General features: G+C 40.8%; 1 protein-coding gene and 1 long non-coding RNA gene across 3 annotated transcripts in view; one reads left to right on the top strand and one right to left on the bottom strand.

Annotated features, from left to right (window-relative positions):
• ARHGAP18 (Rho GTPase activating protein 18) overlaps positions 1-25156 on the bottom strand; it is an 84286-nt gene extending 59130 nt beyond the window's left edge. The window contains exon 1 of one of the 2 annotated variants that reach the window (XM_015284131.4): positions 25014-25156. In XM_015284131.4, the coding sequence (XP_015139617.1) occupies positions 25014-25057 (44 nt within the window). In that variant the 5' untranslated portion in view covers positions 25058-25156. Of the gene's footprint in view, positions 1-80; positions 260-25013 lie in introns of those variants that run through there. The other variant, XM_419743.8, reaches the window with a different exon arrangement.
• LOC121110266 lies at positions 1042-8897 on the top strand. The gene is made up of 3 exons (XR_005858572.1): positions 1042-1741; positions 3971-5266; positions 8841-8897. It is a non-coding gene; the product is annotated as an uncharacterized LOC121110266 (long non-coding RNA).
• Positions 25157-26335: the final 1179 nt, after the last annotated feature.

Here is a 26335-nt window from a genome sequence, read left to right as displayed (position 1 = left end):
CTCGGCCGCCCAGCGCAGCCCCTGCCGGGACGGCTCCGCTAGGGCCCCGCCGCGGGCCGCACCTGCCCGGCCGCACTCACCCGCCGGTGCCGCCGCTGGGGTGGTAGGCGGTGAGCACCACGCCGCGGGAGCCGGACAGCCAGCTCATGGTGCGCGCCGCCGCATCCCTTCTGCGGACGCTGAGGCGGAGCGAGGCGGCCCAGCCGCGGCTCGGCGCGGCGCAGCCTCCCGCCGGAGCGCAGCGCAGCGGGGCAGGGCCGGTGACAGCAGTGCGGCCCGCCGGGACCGTGCCCCGCCCGCTCCTCCTCCTTCTCCCGCCGCCGCGGCGCGGACGGGGTGCCCGGCAGCACCAGCGGGAGGGTCACGGAGGCCGCTTCCGGCTGCGGAGCGCTACGGCTACCCGCGGCCCGCTCCTGCCGCCTCGCGCCGGCCTGGGGCCGCAGCTGGCATGGAAGCGCTGCGAAGGAAGCAGTCAAACGTTACCGCGCTTTGAGCGCCGCGTAACGGGGCGGGACCATCGCTGCCGCCCACAGACGGGCCTGGGGAATGGCTTTGACAATAAAAACCGCGGTTGTTCCCAATTTCTGTTGCTGCCGTGCATGCTGCCCGTAACACTAAATCGCAGCAGATCGTTCCACGCTTGCTTTCACTTCTACATGAAGCGGATTTTATTTAAATTACAATCTAGCATTATAAAAATTCCAGCGAGCAGCAGGGTCAGGCGAGGACGCGGGGAGCTGGGCTGCCTCACGGCTGCCGTGTCCTTCCCCAGCTTCTGACTGCGGCCACTTTTGCCACAAGGAGATGCATTGGCCTCACTGTTAACATAACTATTGCATTTCTTTTCCCTTTTCAGAGAGAAAAAAAAAAAATCATTCAACTGTTTCACTTGCAAGGAAACATCTGAAAAATCCAGCACTGAGTGTCCTGGTACGTACAGGTGCCCCAAGGTCTATATCCTCATTTATCTGAACTATTGTACCCTTAAATTGGGGCACAGAGACTCTGGCCTGTGCTCTGAGGAGCAGCTGAGAGAACTGGGATTGTTCAGTCTGGAGGAGGCTCAGAGGAGACCTTATTGCTCTCTACAGCTACCCGAAGAGAGGTCGTACTGAAGTGGGTATTGGCCTCTCTTCCCAGGTAATAGTGATAGGGCAAGAGATTATGGCTGTAAGTTGTGCCACGGGAAGTTCAGGTTGGACATTAGGAAAAATTTATTCTCAGAAAGGGTAGCGATGCATTTGAAACAGGCTGCCCAGGGAAGCAGTAGAGTCACTGTCCTTGGAGGTGTTCAAGAAACATGTAGATGTGGCACTGAAGAACATACTTAGTGGTCATGGTGGTGATGGGTTGACAGTTGGACTCCATGTTAGAAGTCTTTTGCAACATTAATGATACTATGATTCAGTGGAGCACTACTCTCCATGGTCAGCTGACCAGAACTACCCTCAGGTGGAGCAGGGCCAGCACATCCTTCAGAGCCCACCATGCACTGAGAGCTGGGAGCTATTGGCTTTGCAGAATTCATGGATGATGTCTGGGTATAACTGGATTTTGTCACTGACTTAAGCAGATAACTTTATCCAGGTTTCTTCTTAAAAGGATGGCCTTGTATGAAACACCAAGCGGGCTGTCCTTTACTGCTTTGAAAAGGGTCATGTCACCGTGAAGTTTCAAGCCATTGCTGAGGGGCCCATTCCCTTCCTCCACCGCTGAAGGTCAAGTTCAGCCTGCACTTTAGGTAAGTGAAAACAACTGGGGGTAGAGGTGTGTTTAGCAAATCCTGACTCTTCCATGTCTTATGGAGACTGCTTTATCTGTAAGCAACTTGTTAGGTTTTTTGGACTTTTGGTACACAAATTGACTTTTTTTCTTTTCTAATTCTGGGGCCATGGCAGGATCCCCTTATATCCCAGCACACAGCTACAGTGCATCATCTCTCAGGCCGTGTCTGAAAGGCAGAAATCGATTCCTTACACACAGACACATGCAACACTCAACTGTTTGCACTGATCATTTTAGAAGTACATCAGCATGAGATGAGAAAGCACCCTATTAATATACGTCACTACACCTATTTACTGTTGCCTTTGGCTCTTTATTTAAATGCATATGTGTTTAATTGTTGAACAGCTTATGCAGAATACAGAATTATTTTGTTAAGGACCCAACCTTTTTCTTTTAAATTGAAACAAGAAAACTAAAAATGTAAATTAAATGAAATTGCCTTAGGACCTGGCAGTTTCTAAAATCTTCAGCTAACTGGCTGCATGCCACATACTCTACTTGATTGTAAAACTACCTTCAAAGAAGAGATTAAGGAAGAAAGAAAGAAAGAAAAGTGAAATATCTAAAGCATTCTGTGCTTAACGAGTGCTTGCCAAAGTGCTATGCCAAACAGAATATATATTAGGTGCCATAAGAGCAAAAATATAAAGTGCTTTTTTCTTTGATAAGCATCCTAAAGCACGTCATAACTGGGGCACAACACGCGATACACCCTCTGTAAAGAAAGAATACAAGAAGCACAGTGTAGCCAGTGTAGTGTCAGAAGGGGCTGGTCAAAGAAAACTTTACTGCAAATGGAAAGTGGGAGAAGACTTGTATGCCGCCAAGTGACAGATGAAGAATGGCAAAATCTAGACTGAGCTTATACTTATCAACTGGAGAGTAAGCAAGTCTTTTTAAGCATATCACAGTGCTGATGGTGAAAAGAAAGGACATAGAAAGAAAGAAATTCTATAAATAAGTGAGAATAGAAATGAAATTACTGATAACTCAGAAACACCAGAGATACTAATTGCCTTCTTAAATCTGCCTTTAGTATGACGCACTTCAAATGTGCTGAGCATGAAATAGCTCCTGCGGATTTAGGAGCTTAGTTCTAGGCACACTTTTTTCCTTTACTCTCTCTGACAGCTTGATAGGTTCAAACTCCTTCCTGCTATGACAACAGAACTCCAGTCCAGTTTATTTTTCTTTGCAGAAATGATTCCGGAGGCAGCTAGATAACCTAGACCTACAGACATTTTATTTCCATACACTGACAGGAGTATCCTCACACTTTCACTAGTCTGTCCTTTGCCTAAAACAACTTACAGTCAGTAATTACTGAGTTGTAGACTCAGTATTAAAGCCATGCCCAAGACTTGTAGTTACCAGTCTTGTTCTTAACGTGGTGTAAGTATAGTAATGTGAAAAGTAAGGTTTCTTGTTATCAACTAAATAAGAAGGGCACTGGTTGGGGCACATTACTTTATGTGGTAGAGAAAAGATATCACTGAGGGAGGAGATTACTAATCACGTTGTCTTGCTGCTGAACCCAAGACTCCTTCAAAGGGTTGAAATATTTAGATTAAGATGTCATGCAGTGTCCTTCCACTTAATGTAATCAGTCACCAGGGCCAAGCAGATCACGCAGGAAACATGTGCTTAGTGGTTTTTGTTTTTTTTTTATAAAGCAATTACTAAAAAGAAAATGTCTCAGAAAACGCCTCCTTTGTCACTGTTTTCATAGAATCACAAAATGTCTTTAGTTAGAAGGTACCTTAAAGCCCACACAGTACCAACCCTGTGCCACGGGCAGGGCTTCCACCCACCAGCTCAGGCTGTCCAGGGCCCATCCAACCTGCCCTTGAGCACCTCCAGGGATGGGGCACCACAGCTTCTCTGGGCAGCTGTGCCACTGCCTCATCACCCTCCAAGCAAAGAATTTCCTCCTAACAACTAATCCAAATCTCCCCTCTTTTAGTTTAAAACCATTCTCCCTTGTTCTATCACTATCTACCCATGTAAAAAGTCAGTCTCCCTCCTGAGTTCCTATTAATAAGTTCCTATTAAGTACTGGAAGGACTGAACATGCATTTGTCTAACACCTGGTTTTGAATTCTCACTGCAAAACATCTTTTTCCTTTTTTTTTTTTCTCTCAAAAAATAAAAAACAACACTGATTTTTTTTTATTATTTCCAGGTGATGGTTGATTTTTCACATTTGATATTTCTCATGATACATCAATTATCAGCAGGTAGAAATGCAATCTATTGAGAAGCACGGGTTTGAGGAAATTGTAGCAGACAAGCTTTCAATTTCAAATTCACAGACTGCCTTCAATGGCCCTACATGGATTTATTCCCACTGAGCTCTGGAGTTTTCCATGAAAGTAACACCAGAGTGTTCAAACGATGAGTGTAGGACTGCAGTGAATGGACAACTGTCCTTCAGGACTTGCAAAGTAGATTTGCAATGACCTGCTGCAGGAGATAATGCTAATCCCTGGCATTACCTACTGTAAAATTTGTTCAGATAGATTTTAAACCAAACAGAAAATCCCTCAGCCAGATCACTGCATTTCCATCGTCCAAATTATGTTTCCAGGGTTCCAGCCAGCAGCCAGAGATGGCAAGAAACAGAACAGAAAGTTTTTTGTACACTGTAAGATGACATTGAACACTTACTAAGCTTCATACTTGGTGTTGTACTCCACTACATGAAGACCCACACATTTGAGTAGCGTTCTGCAGCCATTAATGAATGATGTTAGCAGCAGCAGTATGGGAAAGAACATACAGTATAGGAAAGAATATTACACATGCAGGGTATGATTTCTGCTGCTCAACTCTTGCTGACTATATCCATGCAAGTGATTTCATGCTCTGCTCAAAGGCTGTCAAACATGCACTTTTAGCTGATAAAATCACATGGCCTACGTTATCCATCCCCTTTAGAACATAAAGATGAATCATGCTCTAGAGCTCTCTGCTTCTTTCCATGAACGAGGAAGATAAACAAGATGATGTAGGTCACATGCAGATGTCCACATCTGTCAGATAAGCTTTATCTTTAATGTTTTTATGTTGCCTGTGAAAATACATAACATTCAACATTCAGTTAAAATGTGCACTCCGTATGGCATATAAAATGTGGAGTGTTCAGTACTTTGAAATGTACAGTACTAGTATGTAGGAGGTGTTTTAGATCAGCTTAGCTACCCCTGAATAGATAGGGATGAAGTCACACACATGTACGGTGAAAGCAAACTCGCATACAGAAAACTGATAATATTCTTGCTAGCCAGCACATAAGGGACTTTTCTTACAGCCTGATCCTTCAGGCTATTATGTATGGATCCTGTATTCAAATCTTAATAGGATTTTTTTTATGGACAAATATGTCCACTACTACCAGGACACTGCTCAATAAGTGGAGGACTTATTCTGTAAGCAACACGGAATTGTCACAGAAGCAACTACAAGGACATAACCACAGGTAGGAGAAATAACCCCTCCAGGTTCACTACAAGTAGTACTGACCCTCCCCCTCACTGCCCTTCACACACAGATCTGAGCAGCTGACTTGTTCCAAGCCTTAGCAACAAAAAAATAAAAAAGAAAAAAGAAAAAACAAAGAGGGTGCACTGCTCACCTTCCTTTCTTTTCCTACATGTTACTCTAAAATGTATCTGGTGCACTCTGGTGGCTGCTTTGGTAATTCTTTATTTGAGGAGTGCAAAAGGTGAAATAGTAATTACTGAGGCCGTTTTTGAGATTATCCAAAGCCTGATGAGCACATGGCACACATACTGTTTATTCCAGTTTATTCAGTTTGAATTTTCCTCAAATGGAAGCCCCTGAAGAAATTCAGGTCGCACCCACCACTGCCCATCTGTTTACCTCACAGAAATCACAGGGAATTTTGATTGTATGAGGTTCTCATCTCACCTGCTTTAGTGTTTTGCTCGTAGTCAGACAGCTGCTCCATTTTACCCAGAGGTGTATCAGTTTTAGTAGTGGTTATTTATCCATGTGTATTTACTACGCAACCTTGCACAGTTCTCATCCATGTTTGCCTCCCTTTCTCTGTCCACCTAATGAGGTTAATAATATCGAGCTCTCTGTGAAAATTATTCACCATACAGTGAATCGCATTAAAAAGTACTGAAATTACAGTATATTACTTTCTGTTGCTTTACTATGATGATTTTCTCTTGGCATGTGAATTAATAGGGATAAAATGACATAGTGGCATGGTTTTCTGTATCCAGGAGCACAGAGTACAAATGATAAACCTTACACACTTTGCAGTATCTCCACATGAGGAGTAGGACTGTGGGGGGAAACCTAATACTACACCTGAAGTTTCACACCACTTTTGGAAAGTTAGCATTTACTGGGGGGGTGGCAAAGGATTTTTCACTGGTAACTCTGAATGCCTCCTTTCTTCTGATCTAGTTTTGATATGATTTTAGTTTTTTATACTAATACTTCACACGTTCCTCTAATTGTGAAAAGAGTGTATTTTTAAAATAAAATTGTCTTAGTCTTTCTTAATTCTCTCAGTGTCTTAGATGTGGCACAGGTACTGTTCTAGTGTATGAAAATGAAATAAACATAGAACTCTGGAGCGTGGCATCCAATGTTCCTGATCAATCCTTTCTTACGGTTATATGAAGCAGCTCTATACCCCTTCAAAAAGTTTTTCCGAGTTAAGCACACTACATGCTTGCTATTCTGCCAGAGATCTTCCATCATCCTGACCATCTTTCTTATCCTTTTTTACATCTGTTCCAATTTGAGTAAACCTTCCCTGAGCATGAGGGTCTTGAACTCTATAGAACAACTGTGCACTATCACAAACAGATTGTTATGGCAAACATTTGCTCTTCTCATGGCTGTGACACTGGTGCTTACATTTCACAGAATCACAGAACGGCCTGGGTTGGAAGGGACCTCAAGGATCATGAATCTCCAACCCCCCTGCCAGGCAGGGCCACCATTTCTCCTATCACTGCTTTCAGCACAGCTGCATATGATGTGGTTTGAACAGATATGCTGACCAGTTTGCACACCAAAGCATGCATAGAAAGGTCATTCAGAAAGCTCTTGTTAGGGATACCTGCTGACTTTTTGTCCTGAGGTTGCTGTCATATGAATGCCAGAAGTCCTCGTTTTATTCTCTTGGACAGTGTAAGTGACATTAAACCCTCTGGGGACAGAGGAGTAGAGAAACTTTTCATAACTCACAACTCCACCTTTCTTGTTCTTGCAGTCAAGTTCAGACTGCTATATCCAGCACTTCAGTGTAACTGAACAGACAAGCTGACCAGCCCACAAGCTTCACCAAGTAAAACAGAGATGGTGGCAGCAAGTGAAAGCCACATCCTGAAACCAAAATCTGTAAACCACAGCATGATTTGATGTGTTAAAAACCAGGCTGTGCCTCTCTCAGCATCACAGTCTGTGTCAGTTACTTCTCTGAACACTTCAGGCCATGTTGCAGTGTGGGTTGGGACTGTTTCTTCACTCTACATCTGGCTGAGAAGCTGAAGCCAAGCTCTCTCCTGCACATGTCCTCTACGTCAGCCTACTTTTTGACTCCATGCTCTTCCTTTCATTATCCTTCTAATTTTGCTGCCCTCTGCAGAATTCATCACAGCTGAATCTGCAGCACAGAAACATCTGGTGAAGCAAAACATACAACAGCAGTGCCAGAGAAGTTTTTTCTCTGTTTAGTCAGAATAGCTCATGAAAATGGTGACAAAATAATCCAGAGCTACCCAGAAACGTGGCTGCTAGCTGACAACAAACCCTTCAGAACAACTAAGGAAATAATTGCCTGAGTCATCAGCTGCTTGAAAGAAAACCTTACTCTGCAGAGGCTTTTAAAGTAGAGGCTGCCCAGTAAAATGTCAAGTTAACCCAGAGCAAAGTATTTTTAGTTCTTCCTCATTGATATGAGAAACAATAATACTCATTTTGCATCATTTCTTTTGCACCCAAAACAAATAATCATAATTTTTAAAACCCTTCCCTCTCCCTTGTTTTACACACTGAAATCAAATTCAGCCACACTGTCTATGGAATAACACAAAGCAGCGTATCATTTTTACTACTCTGAATTCAAAACAGTTTTCTGAATGCAACATGAATTTAAAAAAATGGTTTACATCAACTCAGAACTGCATTTTCCAGAAATTTAACTCAATTTAAAAAGAAGGGCACCAAACTTCAGCTGTATGTGAAGTCCTAACTACGGTTTGAGAAATATGACATTAATGGGACACCTCTTTAAACTGTATCTGTAAGAGTCAGAGATAGAACTAGAAGAGAGTAAGACCATTGCCCATATTCTTGTTGGCTGCACCTTCTTTTTATAGTCAGCTTCCCAGGCTTGTTTCTCTTATTTTTATGACAGCTTTTGCATAAACCATCGTTAACAGCAGCGCGTAGCACTTTGATTTTGAAGTGAAGGATAGGACATCTGTGTTTAGAAATTACTTTCCTTTTCCAATAGCTTTGTTGTAACAAGGACTGGCCAAATTTTGAACAAAGAAATTTGCAAATATAAACTGTAAGAATAAAAGTGATTATTTGTTTCTGATATTTTCCCGATGCTTTTCGTTTGTCCTTCATAACTATTCAAAACATAACTCCCGTGCAGAACAAATACAAAGAAAATTGATGTAAACACGTGAACACCTGTGCAAGAATTTTAACAAGAAATAAATATTCGAGTGCTTATTTGGCTCTTTGTGATTGAAAGCAGCCCATGTGAAAGCTGAAAAAAACTATCAGTCATAAAGCAAGAAAAATAACAATTCAAAGCAATGTTATAGCTATACCTATGCATGTGCACTGCTATACGTACCAAGCAATAACTTTACAGTCCATAAGTATTTTTAGGCTGATGTACAGCCACGTATGTGCCACAAGTCATTTTAAAGAAAGCATCACATCCATAGCCTCTACAGCCTCAGTCCTCAAAGAGTACTTTTATGACATTCAGCGATGACTAAATTTAGGAGATTATTTGTTGTGGCTAACGTTCTCATATCTCTCTGCAGAGATTGTGACAGACAGAGTTCTACCATGAAGCTCGGATGGATCTGCAGAAGCACAAGGCAAGAATATGCTACCAGCGCTGTGTATTTTGGAAGCAATAGCCGGTGTTACAGAAGGCTAACCTTGAAAGTTTGTCTATGCAGGGATATAACGTGTGTAGTTTCTGCAGGAAAAACATAACATTTACAGTTCACTTAGAAAACATTCACAAAAAGTGGTATTTGTGTAATAGCAGTCAGATTTACTTTGATTTAAATCAATACAATATCTCGCTGTTTAATAACTCTCATAATATACAGTAGTGTTCACCATATGTCCACCAAAAAAAAAAAGCATCCAACCACAAACAAAACCAAACCAGCAGTGCACAGCATGCCAGGGGTGTGTGCTGCCTGCCAGGGGTTACACCACACAGCCAGCGCAGGGCACTGCACACCTGGGGCACGGCTGTCACCAGAGCACGGGGCTCAGCGCCAGCAGCTCCCAGGCACCGCAGTGCTGCTGGATGCTTGGCAGGTTAACAGTCCCTGTTAGGAGTAAGCTGGCTGCAAAAACGTCTTTGCTTTTATCTGTTTCAAAACTACTTTTTTTTTTTTTTTTTTTTTACAATCTTTAAAGTTGTATTTTAGCAAGTAAGCATTTTCAAGAATTTAAGGGTCCTGAGGGATTCATAAATTCTCAACGAAAAGAGATTTGTCCTATATGTGAGCATGCATGTGACAATGACATTTGGCAGAACGCATTACTTACAAAAATACTTCTCATGCCCTCAGCTCTGCCGCTCCTGAGAGAGTTTAGCTATTTCATTCAGTAATGTTTGGGAATGATTTACAGGAGCACACGTGGGGACTGTCACCTGCAGGAGCATCTCTCCAGTTGCCACCTGCTGGCCGACGTGCAAAGTTCCCACACCGTGGATGTAATCTCTGCTCCACGACAGCCAGCAAGTTGCTCAGAATTGTAATAGTGGCATTAACAAGTATCACAAAATTGCATCCATGTCAGCTCAGCAGATTGGGGAAATCAGGTAATACTCATCATTACTCATATTGTTTGTGTTTTGCTTCTCTCTGTGCTGTCTCGTATCATCTAGATTTAAGAGGACAAGCTACAAGGGTGAAGAATGAATCAGAAACCTGGCAAAAACAGTACACGTGACAGACAAACAAACAAGGCTCACATACTTTCCAAATGTTTTTTCTCAGCCTATGACTGTGTGAGCAGACAATCACCTGCTGTAGGAGAGTCTCATCCTCCCTCTGGCATTATCTGCTGCAACATTTGTTCAGGAAGACTTTAAGCTGGCTCCCACAGGGACCTCAGTGCCCTTCCTTCATCCTCTCAAAAACAGCCCTGGCTGCACTGGACCTCGATGGCCCTCCATCTCTGCGAGCAGAATTCTCTTCTGGGAAGAGAATCCACATTTGTGGAATGAACTGCTTGCTTTCTTTGAGTTTATAAAACATTTGTCATGTTTAGACTGCTTTTTCATTGTTTTTCTGTTCCTTGGGGATAACTTTAGGACAATCAAACAATTTCCAATTCTGCTTTTGACTTACATTTTTTGTTAGATCTCCATGTTATTTAAATATCATTCTTTGCACGATATAGATCTTTTACAAAACAGTGATATGATCAAAAGCTGGGACCTCCCTCTCCCTTGGGTAAAAAAAAAAAAAACAGGAGAGAGGAAAGAACAGAATGTGAAATTCTGTAAGGATTTGCTTGCAGTTCTTCCCCTGATGCCTCCACTGAAATGACAGGATTACCAAGGGTTGGCTCCCTCTCATCTTCGTGCTCAGAAAGAAATTTCCTGCTCAGACTCATCACAGCAGTACCCAATTTTGGAGCAATTCCCAAAGGTATTACTGAGTAGTAATACTAGTCCTTCTATACTTTAACTTTGCCAATTTTACTCTACCAGAACTGGTAAAGAAAAAAAAGCAAAACCTCATCTACACTGGGGTCTATCAGTATTAAAGTATTTATGACTAATTTAATGCCCCAACAGGTATTTATATACCAATCCAGAGTGATGTTCTACTTCATCTGCAGTATGGCTTTAACTAATAAAGCTACTGTATATAAAAATTCACATGTCTCACTGATATAGGCTGGTTTTCAAGAGCAAAGAAGCCCAGACATTATTCACAGAATTTATGAAAATTACTTTTCAGCCACTAAACCTTCAGATATGCATCACTTTTAGTCTTACCAAAGGGTCAGCCTGGAGGCCTCATGTCTATACACTACTTCTGGGGCTCCTGATCAGATCCTCAAACATGTGTCGCCATGAATAAAAAGTTAAGGGGATAAAGCTGCACATCTGCCAAAATCATTCTTTTGTTTTTTCTTTTCCTGCTATTTTCTTCTCTCCGATTGCTTTGGGGCATCACTAAAAATACAAAATTGCTATACAAGATTATTGTTGCTTGTGAATAGATTTCAAGCTGAAGATTATTTCCTTTTCATAGCCGCAGTTTGAGAGCAATCTATTTGTGGAAACATCGGGTTCTGCAATATCATCTGTGCAAAGTGCATTTTGTTACAGTAATCCCAGGAAGACGCTTTCACAAAGATTCTGCACAAGGTATAATGTGTGCTGTAACCTATTAGAGAATATAGCCATAACAATCTTAGAAGTGCTAAGTGCTGCCTGAAGTACTTGTTACAGGGGTTTGCTGAATGACATAATTTGTTAGCTGCCAACAAGCTGTGAAATGGGAGTAATTTAGGGGTGACCATGAACTGGGAATGCCAGCCTCCTGGGGCTTCAGACTGCTTTGGAGTCGCTGGAGTTCCCTACACTGAGCTGTTCAGTTCAGAATATTGTGACTATTTTAGCTAACATAATTTCTCATTCTTTTGACTGCAGAAAGTTACCTTAATGAAAAGCAAGGCTGATGTTTTAAAATGAGACTTCCTAACAACTGCCTTGCAGGGACCCGAATGTTAAAATGTATGGCCTTAGTATGCACTCTGCACTTTGTGCTACTCACAGTTGAGGATGAAGAGTGCAAATGTTTATGTACTATTCTTCAATAGCAACACAGATAATACATAAAAGCACTGGGAACATAGCTACAAGTCTAACAATGGCATTTTCTGTACTGCACTTTGTGCATGTCAGAAAGTCTTTTGAGCCACAAAAGTACATGCCAAACTCTTCTGGCATAACATTCTCTTACAAGTAAATAATGCATGTTAATAATAAAGTAAGTTTTAGCCTAAATCACACATTCAGACCACAGCTGCTGCTAAGAGGATGATTGCTCCCAGCAACCAAACAAATCATAATGGAAACTGTGTTTATGATAAGCAATATTAATATTTAAATTATTTTGAGTATTATTTCTCACTCAGGGCTCATACAGGTAATCCTAGCAATTTTTCTATTGGCTACTGTAATTACAGCACCAAATTAAAAATATAAAATTAAAAGGCAGGGAAGGCAGTCCTGGCAGATGAAGCCTAGGCCTTAAGCAAGTAAGAAACAAAACCTGAAGGGCAAGAAAAGTTATTCCAGCATACTGTTCACTGTGTCTTATAGTGCAGAAACTAAGGGGAATTAATTATAACCATATAACCAAGACGAAAAAAACAGATCCTAAACAGACAGAAGGTGGTGGCATTTCCCACAAAGTGTCATTATGGTTGTCACAAGATGCTGTGTAGGCTAAAAGCTTGCAGAGGTCTGAGGTGAGACCAGACATGTTAGTGGAAAATAAATCCATGAATATTAGCAAACCTGTGGGAAGAAATCTGGCTCAGGATCTGCCTGACAGCACACGGCTGCAAGCTGGCAAAAGCACTGTGTGCCAGCACTGCTTTACAGCTCTGTATGGGAAATAGTAATTACTAATAGGACACCACACTGATGGACTTTTAGCCCAATCCAGTACAGCTACTTCTGTATTCACATAGACTATAAATAAAGATGATTCTGGTTCCTTGCAACAATGAAAGTGGTATAAATGTGTATGAACAACAAGAAGTACAGGTTATGATGCAGTATATATCACAGCAGTAAAAAAAACCCACACCTTTATGATACTGCATTATTCTAAAAATTAACTCGATTTATTGTTTGATTTGTTGTTGTTGTTTGTTTTAAGGAACACATTCTTTTTAACAATGAGTGAATTACTGAAACTTCTCAAGGCTACAGTTTTCTCATCAGATTTTAAAGCATCCTCATTCAAGGAAATCTACATCACCTTTAATCTGCTTTGGTCACAAAAAAAACTCAGGAATTCAGCTCCCAGTCTGGATCCCAACATGTGCAGTTTGGCCTGCTCCCGACATGAAGCAATTCATCAATACCAGCCACTGTAGCTGAAGCTTTTTAGAACACAGAATAACACTGATGGTGCACTTATCTGCACAACACAGGCCCCTTTCTCAATTGCAAGCCAAGTTCTCAGCTCACAGGGGATGCTCAGTGCTATCTTTATTCAGTGAATTATGTATTAGCAGAGTAAACCTGTATTTAAATTTTAATGCAGCATTTTATTCAGGTGAAACTGTTGTATTTAAACCCTGATTGGAAATGTAAATATAAAAAATGTCAATGTACAAAAAAAAAAAAAGGATGTCCTTTGCATCACTCCAAACTTCAGAGTGATATTTTGCCTTAAACAACTACAATTGCCAAATAACTTCTGCAAGAGCAAAATCCAGAAATGTTAAGAATTCCTCACCATTGAAGACTTTCTAGAAGAAAAAAAATCAATTCCATTATCACTATGCAAAGTCAGTACATATCAGTCCCCACATCTCTCTGAAAATTGCATTCAGACATCCCCAGAGCTGCTTGTACAGATGCACATCAACTGTCCCACTGATTGTTTGGCTCTGGGGTTATGTTAGAGACAGTACATTCTTGGGTTCCAGCTCTACTTCAACTAAACTGTATATCCTTCAGACTAAACTACAGCATAAAGTACAAATAAAGGAAACTCTCTTGAGAATACTTACAAGAACTCACCTGCTTAAAGATATTAAATACACTTTACATGACAGGACTTTATTATAAGCAGAGTATTGTACATTTTGTTTCCTTCCATTTCATCTCTAAAAATTTGACCAGTATTTATACATTCTTCAATGTCATAAAAATGCCTGTAATATTTAATTCCATATATTAGAGCTTGTAATATTTAAAGTTTGTCCCATCCATTCATGTTTGCGCACAAAGTCTCATCACTGGAGGCAGCTAATATGAAAGAGCAAGCAGAACCCAGTAATTTGCTAGGCTTACAATCTTAGCATGACTGTTAACAGAGTGTGTCCAAAGATCCTCTTAATTACAACCTTGTGTTTGCATAGACTCTGGAGCAGGATACTAGTAAAGAAAGAAGTCCAGCCTCTGCCCATTTGATCCATGGCATGTTCCAGCCATGGAGACTACTGTGTTCAAACATGAGGACTTCTGCTTTTCGTAGCATATACATGCTAGAAAGAGCAGACAGCAGAGTAAGACCATTCATATTTTCAGTCCTGGTGTTAGAAATACCTTGTGTTTTTTCACTTCTTGGAGCAGTTACTGGGCAGGTGGTAAGTGGATCTGGTGAGTGCTCGGCCATGTTCCCACTTCCCTCAGCACAAACTGGAAGTCCTGCCACTGGATGTTCAGAAATGGCTTTGAGCATTTCTGCTGTTAATTATATGCTTTTTTGAATTAATTGTCCAAATCAGAACATAATAGTTCTCAAACTGACACTGACATAATCCTTTCCAGTGTCTTAGTGGGAGTAATATCCTCAGCATGACCTACAGCACAAATACACAGCGCTGGGTAACAGTGAGTGCTAAACGGTGACCTTCATCACCGTCATTGCTTCCTGTCAATATGTCCATCCCTACTTTGACTTTTAAAGAGTTCACCTGAAATTAAGTATTGGAGAGGCTCTTTTGGTTTTGAGCTTCTGTTTTTGAGAGATACAAAATTACCTGCCTGACCTGAAACGTGGCTTTTATTTTCTCACCTCTATCCATGCCTGCGCTTCATTGTGTTCCTAAGCTAAACTCAAAAAGCATCCATAAAGCAGGACAGAATCCTCAGGAAATATTCTCTCACCTCACAACTAATACCAATCACTCTTCTGTACACCACTGACTCAAAAAGAAATTTTTTGAAAATGTTATCTACTGAGAGCCCATTTGTACATTACATTTTAACATTACAAACATCCCATCTCCTGTTTTCAATAAATAATTGGTCATTTAGTAAATCATTTTATTTTAATTGCCAATACCAGATGTATTTAATATATGAGTGTTACAGTAGACACCAGTAAAATCACTGACAACTCATCCCAAGATTCAGCGTCCTCAATGAGCTGACATAGATCAGTTTAACTTCAGCCTTCAGCTAAGTAACCCAGCAATGCAAAGCTCAGGGAGTACCTGAGGCAAACACAGCTCAGTGGCAGGAAATCAGCAGCTGGCAGGAAATGCGGAGATGTCAGCAACTCCTGTCCAGTTGCACCACAGGATCTTCCACCTTCAGAAGATCCAGAACCCTGCTAGCTTCTAGCGTGGCCTACCGCCAACACTGCAAATTACAGTGTCATGACATGCAGTGCTTATTTTTTTGTTTCTTTCTTTTTTAATGTGTGCCAAATCTCATTGTTTTGTGTGGGTTTTTTCCCCTGTCTCATGACAAGTATTGAATTCTGCCATCTCACTTGCTCCTAACTACATATATTTTAAATTACGGTGAAAAACAACATTGGTTGGTACTTTGTGTACTTACTTTGCTGAAAATAAACAATACTATACTATACATACTATGGATATACATTAAAAAGGGTCTTATTGCAATAAACCTGCACATTCATGGAAGTATAAAATACTACTGGAAGCACTGAGCTTGCAATAGCACAGCAGCATTCTACCAGAATTTTTTCATTAAAATAAACAGGTAACAGCTGTTGTCAGATGGCAGTATGATGCCAGTAGTCCAAAATAAAGGTTTGCACAATTTAAGTCATCCTAATCCTAGCACATAAGCATGAATAGAATCTTCCTTTAGCAAAAATATCACGCAAGATGTACAAATCTGAGGTAAACCCTTAGATGGATAGCAACATGAAGACAAAAACATTAAAATGGTATCTCTGCGTTGGCTCTAAAGGCATCTGGAAAAATAATATAATACCCCATACAGCACTGAAATCTATTCTATATAGGTCAACAAGATTTATTTTCCCTTTATTAAGTTGAAATTGACCTTGTACCTTGCCAGGTGAGAGAACAATGTAAATTGCCAAGAGCACAGACTGCAGAAGGGATTCAGCATATATGAAGGAGTTCACTGCCTACAAACTGCTCTTGAAGTTCTAAAAGACACTTCAAACTCACATTTACACAAACACATCTGTTCTGCCCTCATTTCATCCCATAACACTGAAAGTCTTCCTGGATCCCATATGTAGCAAGCGCTTATACCTGCTTTCCAATGTTTTTCCAATGATTGCTAGTAATTAACTTCTTATCCTATATCACTTTCAACAAAGATATGTTCTAATGTACTTTTATTATCCACATTTTGATGAGTGCCATTCATTAGTTGGTTATGGCAGCGGTCATCTCTGTTTTCTTACAATTTTGTTTCTGCCAATTGTTATTGACAACACTGGGCATGTCACACAGCAGACAGTACACTCCTGCTCTGGAGAACAAAAGCTAAGGACAGGTTTTATGCTGTGTATAATTCAAAAGATTATCACACAACCCAATCCTTACATTTTATTAGAAATTGATCTCTTAACTGAATTAACTACCTACAGCTGGTTTTTATCCAAATTAAGTTTACTTCTGACATTTGCCTAGAGGCAGATGGCAGTCTTTAAAGATTATTGGAGATCTAAACCCTTTTCTCTCATATACATAATTACAAATCAATACCGGGTCTCTAATTCATAGAGATCATGTGCTTTTCTCTGGCTATGGAATCTGTTGTCATTAAGCCTAGATCTAATTGCATTTACAGTCGTAATAGCAAAATGTAGTACTTTTCTAAGACATTAAACTGTTGCAAGTGTTGGCCACCTAGTATGGCACCATATACTTCCCTACTATGAAAAGCAGAGAAAACCAAAACTGTTTAAACAAAATTAAAAATTCCTTTAGGAAAAATGCATGGGAGACCAACTCTTCTCCAGTATCCATGCTTCGCTATAATTCCATGCCAGTAAGACGTAGGGGAGAAGATCCCACAGCTCACTTATGTGGCAGAGATTCAGTCATCTAAGACAAACTATAAATGGCTCCCAAATACATTTACCTCCTAGTTATGAGGATGTTACGACAACTTTAAATGTCTTTCTGCGCATGTATTTGCAAATCTGAACAACTAGGAACACAATGGATGTCTGCATGCAGAAGTCAATGGCTTCGCTACTCCTCACAGAGGAAATGGTAAGGAATGTGAAGTACAAAATAATGCACATTCCTTGCTCTTTAGAAAATACATTTCGTATTCACAACAATCAAACACATTAACAACTGTTGGACTTTCATTACTCCTTAACAACTGTTAAATGTGTTTTACATAACAGAAAGCTGAAGAGAACAGAAAAGGCACATTGCTACTCTTACTGCATTAGTTTGGTTTAGAATTCACATTTAGGTGTCTCACCTTCTTCCCACTGAACACTGCTTGTACATGCAACTTTGTTCTCTTTTGCGTCCAAAGAAAGGTATTATAGAAGAGTTACTGAAGTAATGAAATACTGCCCTCTTTATAGTGGCTGGGTGTCACTCCTTCTCCGAATTGTTTGTACAATTACAATGCCAACCACCTACAGAAAACATCGAGGATATGTCTCTAACTACTTTAATGTTTACTTGTAAATTCTGACATTCAATCCTGCATAAATCATCTTCAGAAATTTGTTTTCTGGACAAAAATTAAAGAATTAAATACTGCTATAGAATTGGCTGTAGGGATTGCTTTGCACCCGTGAAAAGGAGGAGGGACTGTCCAGTTACTGCCCAAGGCACAGAAAAGGAAAGAAGAAAAATGTACATGTAAGCAAGGGTAAGCAGCTCTGGGTCTCAGTATCTTGTGTATATACACATGCACATGCTTTTCAACAATGAATAGCTCTTTGGTTTTGATGCAAGAATTACAGTAATGGCCATACTGTCAGTAAATGCCCCAATCACCTGATCTGCAAAGAGACAATGTGCTCCAGCACCTGATAACGTTTTTACTTTGAAAATGTTATTAAATAAAACAGAACCAATACATAAATAAATTAAAATGATCATCCTCCTGCCTAGAATGTCTAGAAGGAAGAAACAAGCAGAATTTTTAGTTCCACAAATAGCATTTGCCTCAATTTTAAGCTTATTTTATGAGAATATGAATTATGATTACTTCCCCGTTCTTAACACTGCTAAATTTATTGACTGTCTGTAACAACTTCCTTCGTGCTGGAGATCTTTGAGTTGAGCTTGCCTCCAAATGTCATTCTTGCCACTTGTTTTTGGCTGTATTCTATTATATGTTTTTAATTAGCACACACTTATCTTCTCTCATGGCTTGTCACTACTGCGTGGTAAGAAATTCTTTTAAACAACTCCAACTATTTACTGGGTTTGTTTTTTGTTGTTGCTGTTGTTTTCTTACAATGTCACCACCTTCTTGCTATAAGATCGTTTGTCTGATTATTCGAGTTCCCACCACTCAGTGGGAAGCATAGTGGCTAAGAGGTGTTATGGATTGTTGGCTTTTAGCCAATAAAACATACTTGCCTGCATTATTTTCTTGGCTGGATTTTCTACAAATTTTCTCTGTGTTTACCCCTCCTGCTTTACATCTCTAGTGTCATTTTGGTACTTCTGCTGCAGACAAAATTATTTAAGTTACACAGCTCCTTCCTTCCTTCATGCTGATGGATGCCAATGGCTGCATTGGTTTCTTCTTTAGGCTGGAGAGTATGAAGACGGTTTAGGAAGTACAGGTTTTCAAAGTACTAAAGGACCAAAGCTGATAAGAAATTATAATTAGAACATGATAGGAATCAAGTATCCAATGATTCTAACAATCACTGTTGCCGTAAAAAAGAAAAATGGAATATTTGGCTTTTCATCTATTCAGCCAGTTTTGCTGATGATGCTGTGACAAAGAGGGTAAGATGGTAAAGATTGGAAGAAATAAGTATTTGAGTAGGAAGGAATAATGGTGTCGATGCCTAGCAGAGTTATTACTGCTTTATTTCCCAGCAGTATGAGAAGAGCCTGTCTGCACTCATTCCCCTTGCTGGTAGGGTCCTGCCACAGGGCAGAGAGCAACAGCATCTCTCTGCCTTCCTACAGCACCTGGCACGGCTGATGAAAACCTGAAATGGGGATTCCTGAGCTCTGGGAATCTTCCCGCTTTTGTATAGCTTCTGAGAGGCACTGCACACAGTGGGAGGGGCAAAAACAAAATGCAAACAAAAAAGTGGTAGTAGCTTTTAGTCAGAGCTGTCCTACAAATACACGAGACTCACCACTGTATCATACAAGTTTAACTGAATGAAAACAGCTGGATGGGCACTCCTAACTCAGTTTCAGAATTCTCTGCCAATTGTCATATATTGGTTAGAAAGTAGCTCAATCTATTTCAAAATAGCCATAAACAAATAATTTTTGAGTCAAATGTGTGACGAGACTGACATCTTTGCAGAGCCGATACATCCTCTGTAACCATCTTTAGTCAAAACGAGTGGAACTACTTGAAATAGCATGTCTTTACCAGTGCAGCATTTTCCTGAGCACATGCTTTTTCTACCCTTGGTCACTTCGAAACAAAAATGAGATTTCCTGCTTACACATTGGTGATGTGCAAGTCTAAGACCTTGAGTCCTCTGTTCTACAGCTGCACTGTGGGCTTCTCATATGCTTAGTATCCTCCAAGGAAAAACAGGTGGCAACTTCATAAAGACAACTGACAAGTGTGCATCATCTTCAACTGAAAAAAATAATTGGATTTATCCAAGTGCTATATGTGGTATAAGCAAAAATCCTACAAGAAAAAGAGGAGAGAGCTCTATCCTAGAGGCCACAAAAACATAGGGATAAAATGAGAACTGTCAAAAGCCAATCTGAGTCCTGACAGCTGACAGGTCCTGAGACCCACCAATATAAATTAAAACAAATGGATGTTACTCTTTGACAGTATAGACAAAAAGAACTGAAATTACAGTGAAGTTGTTACACAGTAAGAATAGAAAGGCAGTTAAAATAGATTTGGTACAGGCACCTCAAAAACAAATGATTTTTCTGAATAACACCAAATTACATTCAATCCTGAAGCAAAGCATTAAGTTTGGTAAAATGAAGCCAAGAAGAATGGTCAATCTTGTGCCCTAAATACTGAAACAACTCACCTATGGAGAATTCTGTAGTAAGTAATTGTGTGTGTGTGTGTGTGTGCGCGCGCGCACTTGACAGTGTCCAAGTCTCTTAAAATCTTCTGAATGAAAGGATATTCTGAGATGCAGAGGTAAATAGAAAAATGGGGTGAAGTACAACAAACATGGCTTTACAGAATTAGTACAGATCTTGATATTAAAATAACTTAATTGATTAAAGAGGGGTATGCAACTGATTTAACCATTATGCACTCCACTAGTACATTTGATAGTGTACCACTTAAGGAACATAATTACATGCACAGTTACGTGAACAAGGAGTGGGAGCAATGCAATTTTATAAACTGGGGAAAGAATTAGATGAAAAAAAGACAGCTTTATATTATACAAAAAAATGTGTTGACAAGCTGGGGGAGAGAAGTCTTCCTATTGCTAGTTCCTTCACACTAGCCAAGTTATTATTTAATATTTTCATTAATAACTTTAGCACAAAAAGACAAATGTGAAGTTTGCTGATAGCATGAAATAAGAATATCAATCTAGAGAAAGTCCAGCCTATTTTACAGGAAAAAAAAAAAGGATGAATAGGATTGGGAAAAATGATGCAAGTGGTTGCATTTAATATACTTAATAACTAGATTTTATGACATAAGTGAGAGGACTCATCAGTTTAAAATGTGAGATATTAATTGGTCATAAGACAGCCATGAGACAACACTGTAAAACAAGAAAAAGAGCACATGTAGGCAGACTAGATAGAAAAGTGTCGATATTATCAGAGACATTGATCAGACATTGCTTAAAATTAGTTTCCCCTGTGGTCACTCTTAATCAAGAAAGATAAATTCAAGCACGGGATGATCATATGGGAAAATAAAAAAAATATCAGTACAAGCAGTTATGAAACAAGGATAGATTGCTGTTAAGTTACTGCTGTTTGTGAGTGCGCGTAAACATAGAAATCTGGGATGAGAAGTGATGCATAGAAACTTTCCATTGATAACTGCATGTTTAAAGGTAGAAATCCACTCCTAAACATTAAGAATAATAAAGTTTTAGGATATTCATCATGGCCTAATAGGAATACATTTCTGAAAAAGTCATTCCATAGGGAAACACTTTGTCTAGGTGTAATCGGCATGGACGATGAACAAAGCAGCCCAGCTGTAACAACTACAACTTCAATCTCTAAGCAGGAGGAAGAATCACGGTGATTCCTCATCCTCCCTCTCCTCTCTGCTCCTTCACAGCTAGTCCCTTACAGACAAACAAGGTGCTGGAGCAGCAGGCACACCCTATCAGCACACTGTCCCAGAGTCCCTTCTGAAGTATTTTCCAGGCTCACCAGAAACTTTCCCAGGCAAGGTTCAGTTCACTGGCCACATCTTGAGCCACACAGACCCAGATCCCAGATTTTCAAGAAGCAGATTAAGTCCATACTGATATCAAAGCCCTGCACAACCCAGTGAGACCTCCTGGTGAGCATAAAGCTGTTGCAATCAGAGGAAGGGCAGAAGATGAGACTGACAACACTACACGAGCACAACTATTTTATTCACTGGCCAACTTTTTTGAGGTACAAAAACCGTTCATATGAGGGGGTCTCACAACCACCCCTAAGAAAAATAATGTTTTATTTGTTGCTGTTTCAATTAACAATCTTGCTGTCTTTCGTGTGGCTGCTTTCTGAGGCAGGTTAAAAATAATAATAAAAAAACACCTTGATAAAAAGTTTGTAACAAACACCACATTTCCAAACAGCACATCAGGCCTGGTACAGCTCTTTCTCACCTGTGTAGCTTAATTATTTTCATTTTCTACAATGGAAACTGTACCTAACATAACCACACTTCAAATTTCTGCAATACAATTTACTGTGGAATACCCTTGGCAGCGCTGAATGTTCACTTCTCCCTGATGAATGTCTTACATTCATGGGTCCATGTCTTTGTCTTCAGTTTGTGGTGCTTGGTGCTGTGCTCCGGAGCTGTTCTATCTGCCACTGTCCCCTTTGTCTGTTGTCCTCAGGAATCACTGCTCAGCTCATTTTTGTACACTGCTATGCTTTCACATGGTGTGCTATCTTTTTTTCCATGTAGAGATAACTACATATATTTGAAAACACCTCACCTTTGCTTATAAACTTAGTATTTTTTAGAATGATATCTTCAGCTGATCCATTCCCATTCAGGAGCCTGCTTTTATCTGCCTGAAGCCAATCAGAAGTTTATGGGCAAGCTGAATGGGAACTTTGCTGTTGAATTAAATGGGTACAGAGTCATCCTCTGAAATTGATAATGAGTCAGGGTAAATATAAGAGACCAAGCACTGCTATGTGACTTCTCTTCGCAAGTATGAGCACTCTATTTCAATCTATTTACTTCTGATTTCCAGAAAGGACATTTTTCAGGACAGTTCTATAGTAACCAAGGGTGTAATATTCTTCCTTTAGCTTTGCTATCCTATTTTTGGAAATGATGTCAAATTAAAAGGGAAGAAATATTCATTTGTTTCCCACATTTCTGCTAACTTTATAAGTCCTACAGTGGTTTTAATTATCTGGTTTTTTTTAGTAAGTACTCAATTAAGGGCATGATTATGATTCCCAAAGGGTCTGACTGTAACAACTGTTTGAGCTGCCCAGCGTACTATTTTACTGGCACGCTCTCATCTTGTCACACACTACATTTCTCTCAACTTCTTAAGTGCAGTCCTTCACGCCCAAATATCTTTTCCTCGTGACATATTAGCATAACATTTATTCACTTAGCAGCAGCAGAATTTTGAAATCCAATTAATGAACCTGGTCTTTCGCTAAAGTATTTACACAGATTAAAAAGAGGACAGCTGCCCAAGCACCTTATCATTTATGTGTATGCTGCACTCCTGAGAAAAAGGGACAGTGCTGATGATAAGCATTTTTCCCAGCACACCAGCTGCCTATCAATTCTTAACTCACCAGCATAGCTTAATTTTCTGTTTCTTTGCTGTTAAGTGATTTTTAACTGTTTCCATTCTCACGTAAATGAAAACCATATTTCATAGCTAACTGGAAATGTACTGAAGTGTTTAATCAGAGCTCATACTGATTTCATGGAAATGTCAGAATTTCGTGCTTATGCACTCCCTTTCCTACATTACAGTTTTCAGAGTTTGTTGCTGTCTTACTGTTCACTTACTAAGGGAGGTGCAGAATAAAGGGCAGTATAATGCTGAATAGCCGCTGTCAGTGCCTGACCAGAGCAGAGTGCAATACCCGGGATCTACCTGTCATGATCTGGTGATGTGGATGGACAAAAATATGCAATTCTGCTAGAATTAAGCTGCATTTTAAGCCTGCGACTCACTACAGATGACTGATTACCTTTTCCTGTTCTGCTCTGAGTGAAAATACAAGCTCTCTCCACTGATGTGTATTGATTCCAAGAACACCTTTTGCTTGTTTGCATCCCTCCAGATACTGCTGCTATTCACCTCTCCAGTGATACTGAGTAAAATACCTGTCCTTCTAGTTTTGGCAAATGGAACCTTGCCTAACTCACATCCACTCAACACGATAATATTCAGTTTCTTTGCACACTGCGTTTACTGAAGTCCCTTTGCAGCAATGCCTTCAATAGCTCTGCATCTCTTGTAAAAGCTAAATTTTTGGAATTTAGTATCCAAACACAACTTTATTCACTTCTTCCAGTCAGTACTAGAATAATCAAATTGTGCCTTTGTCCATTTGTCACCCATTAGATTTTCAGACAGGCACATGTATGTTTTCCAAACATTTCTCTTCCAATAAGAGAAGAGCTTCCTGTAAGTTTGGTAAACTTTCATGAACTCTGCATCCTTACTCACAACATCTACAAAACATTCAACGGTGGGAGACTGCTGATGGCTTAAGAGCCTAAGTATGGTTATGCTGTATCCTCCCTTCTGACTGCACAATTTCAAATTACTTCCTGTCTCTGAACCCACGAGGCTGTGGTTCTGAAGCAACAGCAAGATGCTGCTAAGGAAAAGAAGAGAGGTGGTAGGGTAGAGAAGAGCAGGCAATGATTTCTCATTCTCCAGTTTCTTCTGCATTTGCCCAGAGAAAGAGCAGTGGCTCTTCACAGATCAATCAAATTAGAGCTACGGTTTCAGTTAGGCTTACAGAACAGGCTGGATGGTTTAACAGCTGAATGTCCTGTTAGGGAAATTAAGTTCCAAACCTGGTGACATTACATGCCTCTACAATCCACGCTAAATTGATATCATTTTAAAAACTGGTTAAAAGCATCTCCAGACTGCATATATTCTAGGAACAAACTCTAAAACTACACTGATTAAAAAGTTAAGAGTAAAATTGGTTTTCTTTCTTTCTTTTTTTTTTTTTTTTTCTCTCCTTTCTCCACTTATTGGAATATTTCTTTTCACTTACTGCAACATTTTCCTAACTTGGGCAACCACTGAGCTAATTAAAACCATACCCAGAGCCAGTATGCTTCACATAAATATACTGCGGAAAAGTATCCCTGCTTTTACAGGCAGGATTTCTAACTTAGTCCACAGTCCTCCCTGCTACACTTTCTCCATCTTTTTTATGAAGTCTTTGGAAGCTGCTTAAGCTTCTGTGCACTCGAGAAGAACTTTGATTACCACCACCGAAGTGGTACATCACCGGGACAGCGCGTTTCCTCGCTTCTTGCCCACTTCACGCCGAAATTGCCGCACCGACGTGATAAACCCCAATGAGAACCGGTGACACCCGCTTCCACCCGCCTGCTCGCACTTTCTCCCCCGACTTTCTAGGACAGAGCCGGAGGTCCCCCTTACCTGAGGTGCAGGTAGTGCACCAGCTTCGTCACCACCGTCACCATCCTCCCGGATCACCTTCCCCGCCACAGCGCTCCGGAGCTCCCTCAGGCGCTGCTTCGCCTCTGCCCGCTCGCGGGACTGCTCTAGGGGAAGACCCGCCCTCACAGGGGCGGTGATAACATATCCTGTGAGGCAGCCGCGCCCCGGCCCCCGGCCCCCGCCCTGCCCCGCCCCTCCGCCGGCTCCGCTTGGGGCCCGACCCCGCCTACGGTGTGGCTGGAAGCGGCGTTGTGCAGAAGCTGCTGCGAGGGCTGCTGAGCTGGAGAAATTCACCGAAGAGAGGGGAGAGCGAGCGAGGTTTTGAGGAGTTGCCTTGAGCTGGCAGCTTCGACCTTTTCTTCTCTGCAGGTGGAGAGGTGGTTTGCTGATGGCGTCTAAGTGCCTGAGCAGGGAGATCCCTCGGAGCAGTGGGTTCTTTAATCTGCCAGGCGGAGACATTACCAGAGCTGGAGGATTGAAGCAGTAATGAGATACGTTCAAGCTGGGAACAATGAAACGCATCTTTTGGGTTATAGTAAGACTGATGAAACACTGAAACAGTTTACGGAAAGTGCTAAGGCATTTTGGATCTCGTCAAATTGTAGATCAGGATGGATAACTTCCCCGTAGGAATAGAATCATAGAATGGCTTGGGCTGGAAGGGACCTTAAATATCATCCAGCCCCGACCCCCCACCGTGGGCAGGGCTGCCCCCCACCAGCTCAGGCTGTCTAGGGCCCATTCAACCTGGCCTGGGGCGCCTCCATGGATAGGGCATCACAGCTTCTCTGGGCAGCCTGTGCTGGTGCCCCACTGACCTCTGAGTGAAAAAAAAAATCCCCCCTAACGTCTAATCTAAACCTACACCCTTTTAGTTTAAAGCCATTACCCTTTGCCTTATGACTACACCGATCCTGATCAAGGGTCCCACTCCAGCTTTCTGGCAGGCCCCATTTAGGTAATGGGGACATAACGTATAAATAATCTCCATATACATCTCTGTACAAATCACATAAAAATAATATCTATATATATTTGTTTGGGGTTATTGAGTGAATTCTGTGGTCTTTATTGCTCTGGAGGCTGGCTGATGGAAGAGTAGATGATCAGAATGGTAACTCCAGATTTTCAAATGGATGAATATTAATTATTTCCTTTCTACTGTGCTTCAGATTGAGAATCTTCAATTCTTCAGCTGAAATCTTCCTTTCTTGTGCATACCTCCTGGGCACTGAACCACACAAAAGCCTTGGAAAAGAAGTATGTGAGTGTAATTCAAAGATGACAATGATACACACATT

The sequence above is a fragment of the Gallus gallus genome, chromosome 3, assembly GCF_016699485.2.
Source record: "Gallus gallus isolate bGalGal1 chromosome 3, bGalGal1.mat.broiler.GRCg7b, whole genome shotgun sequence".
In the NCBI taxonomy this organism is placed as follows: Eukaryota; Metazoa; Chordata; class Aves; order Galliformes; family Phasianidae; genus Gallus; species Gallus gallus.
Note: the sequence above shows the minus strand (reverse complement) of the source record. Positions and strands in the feature narration are given on the sequence as shown.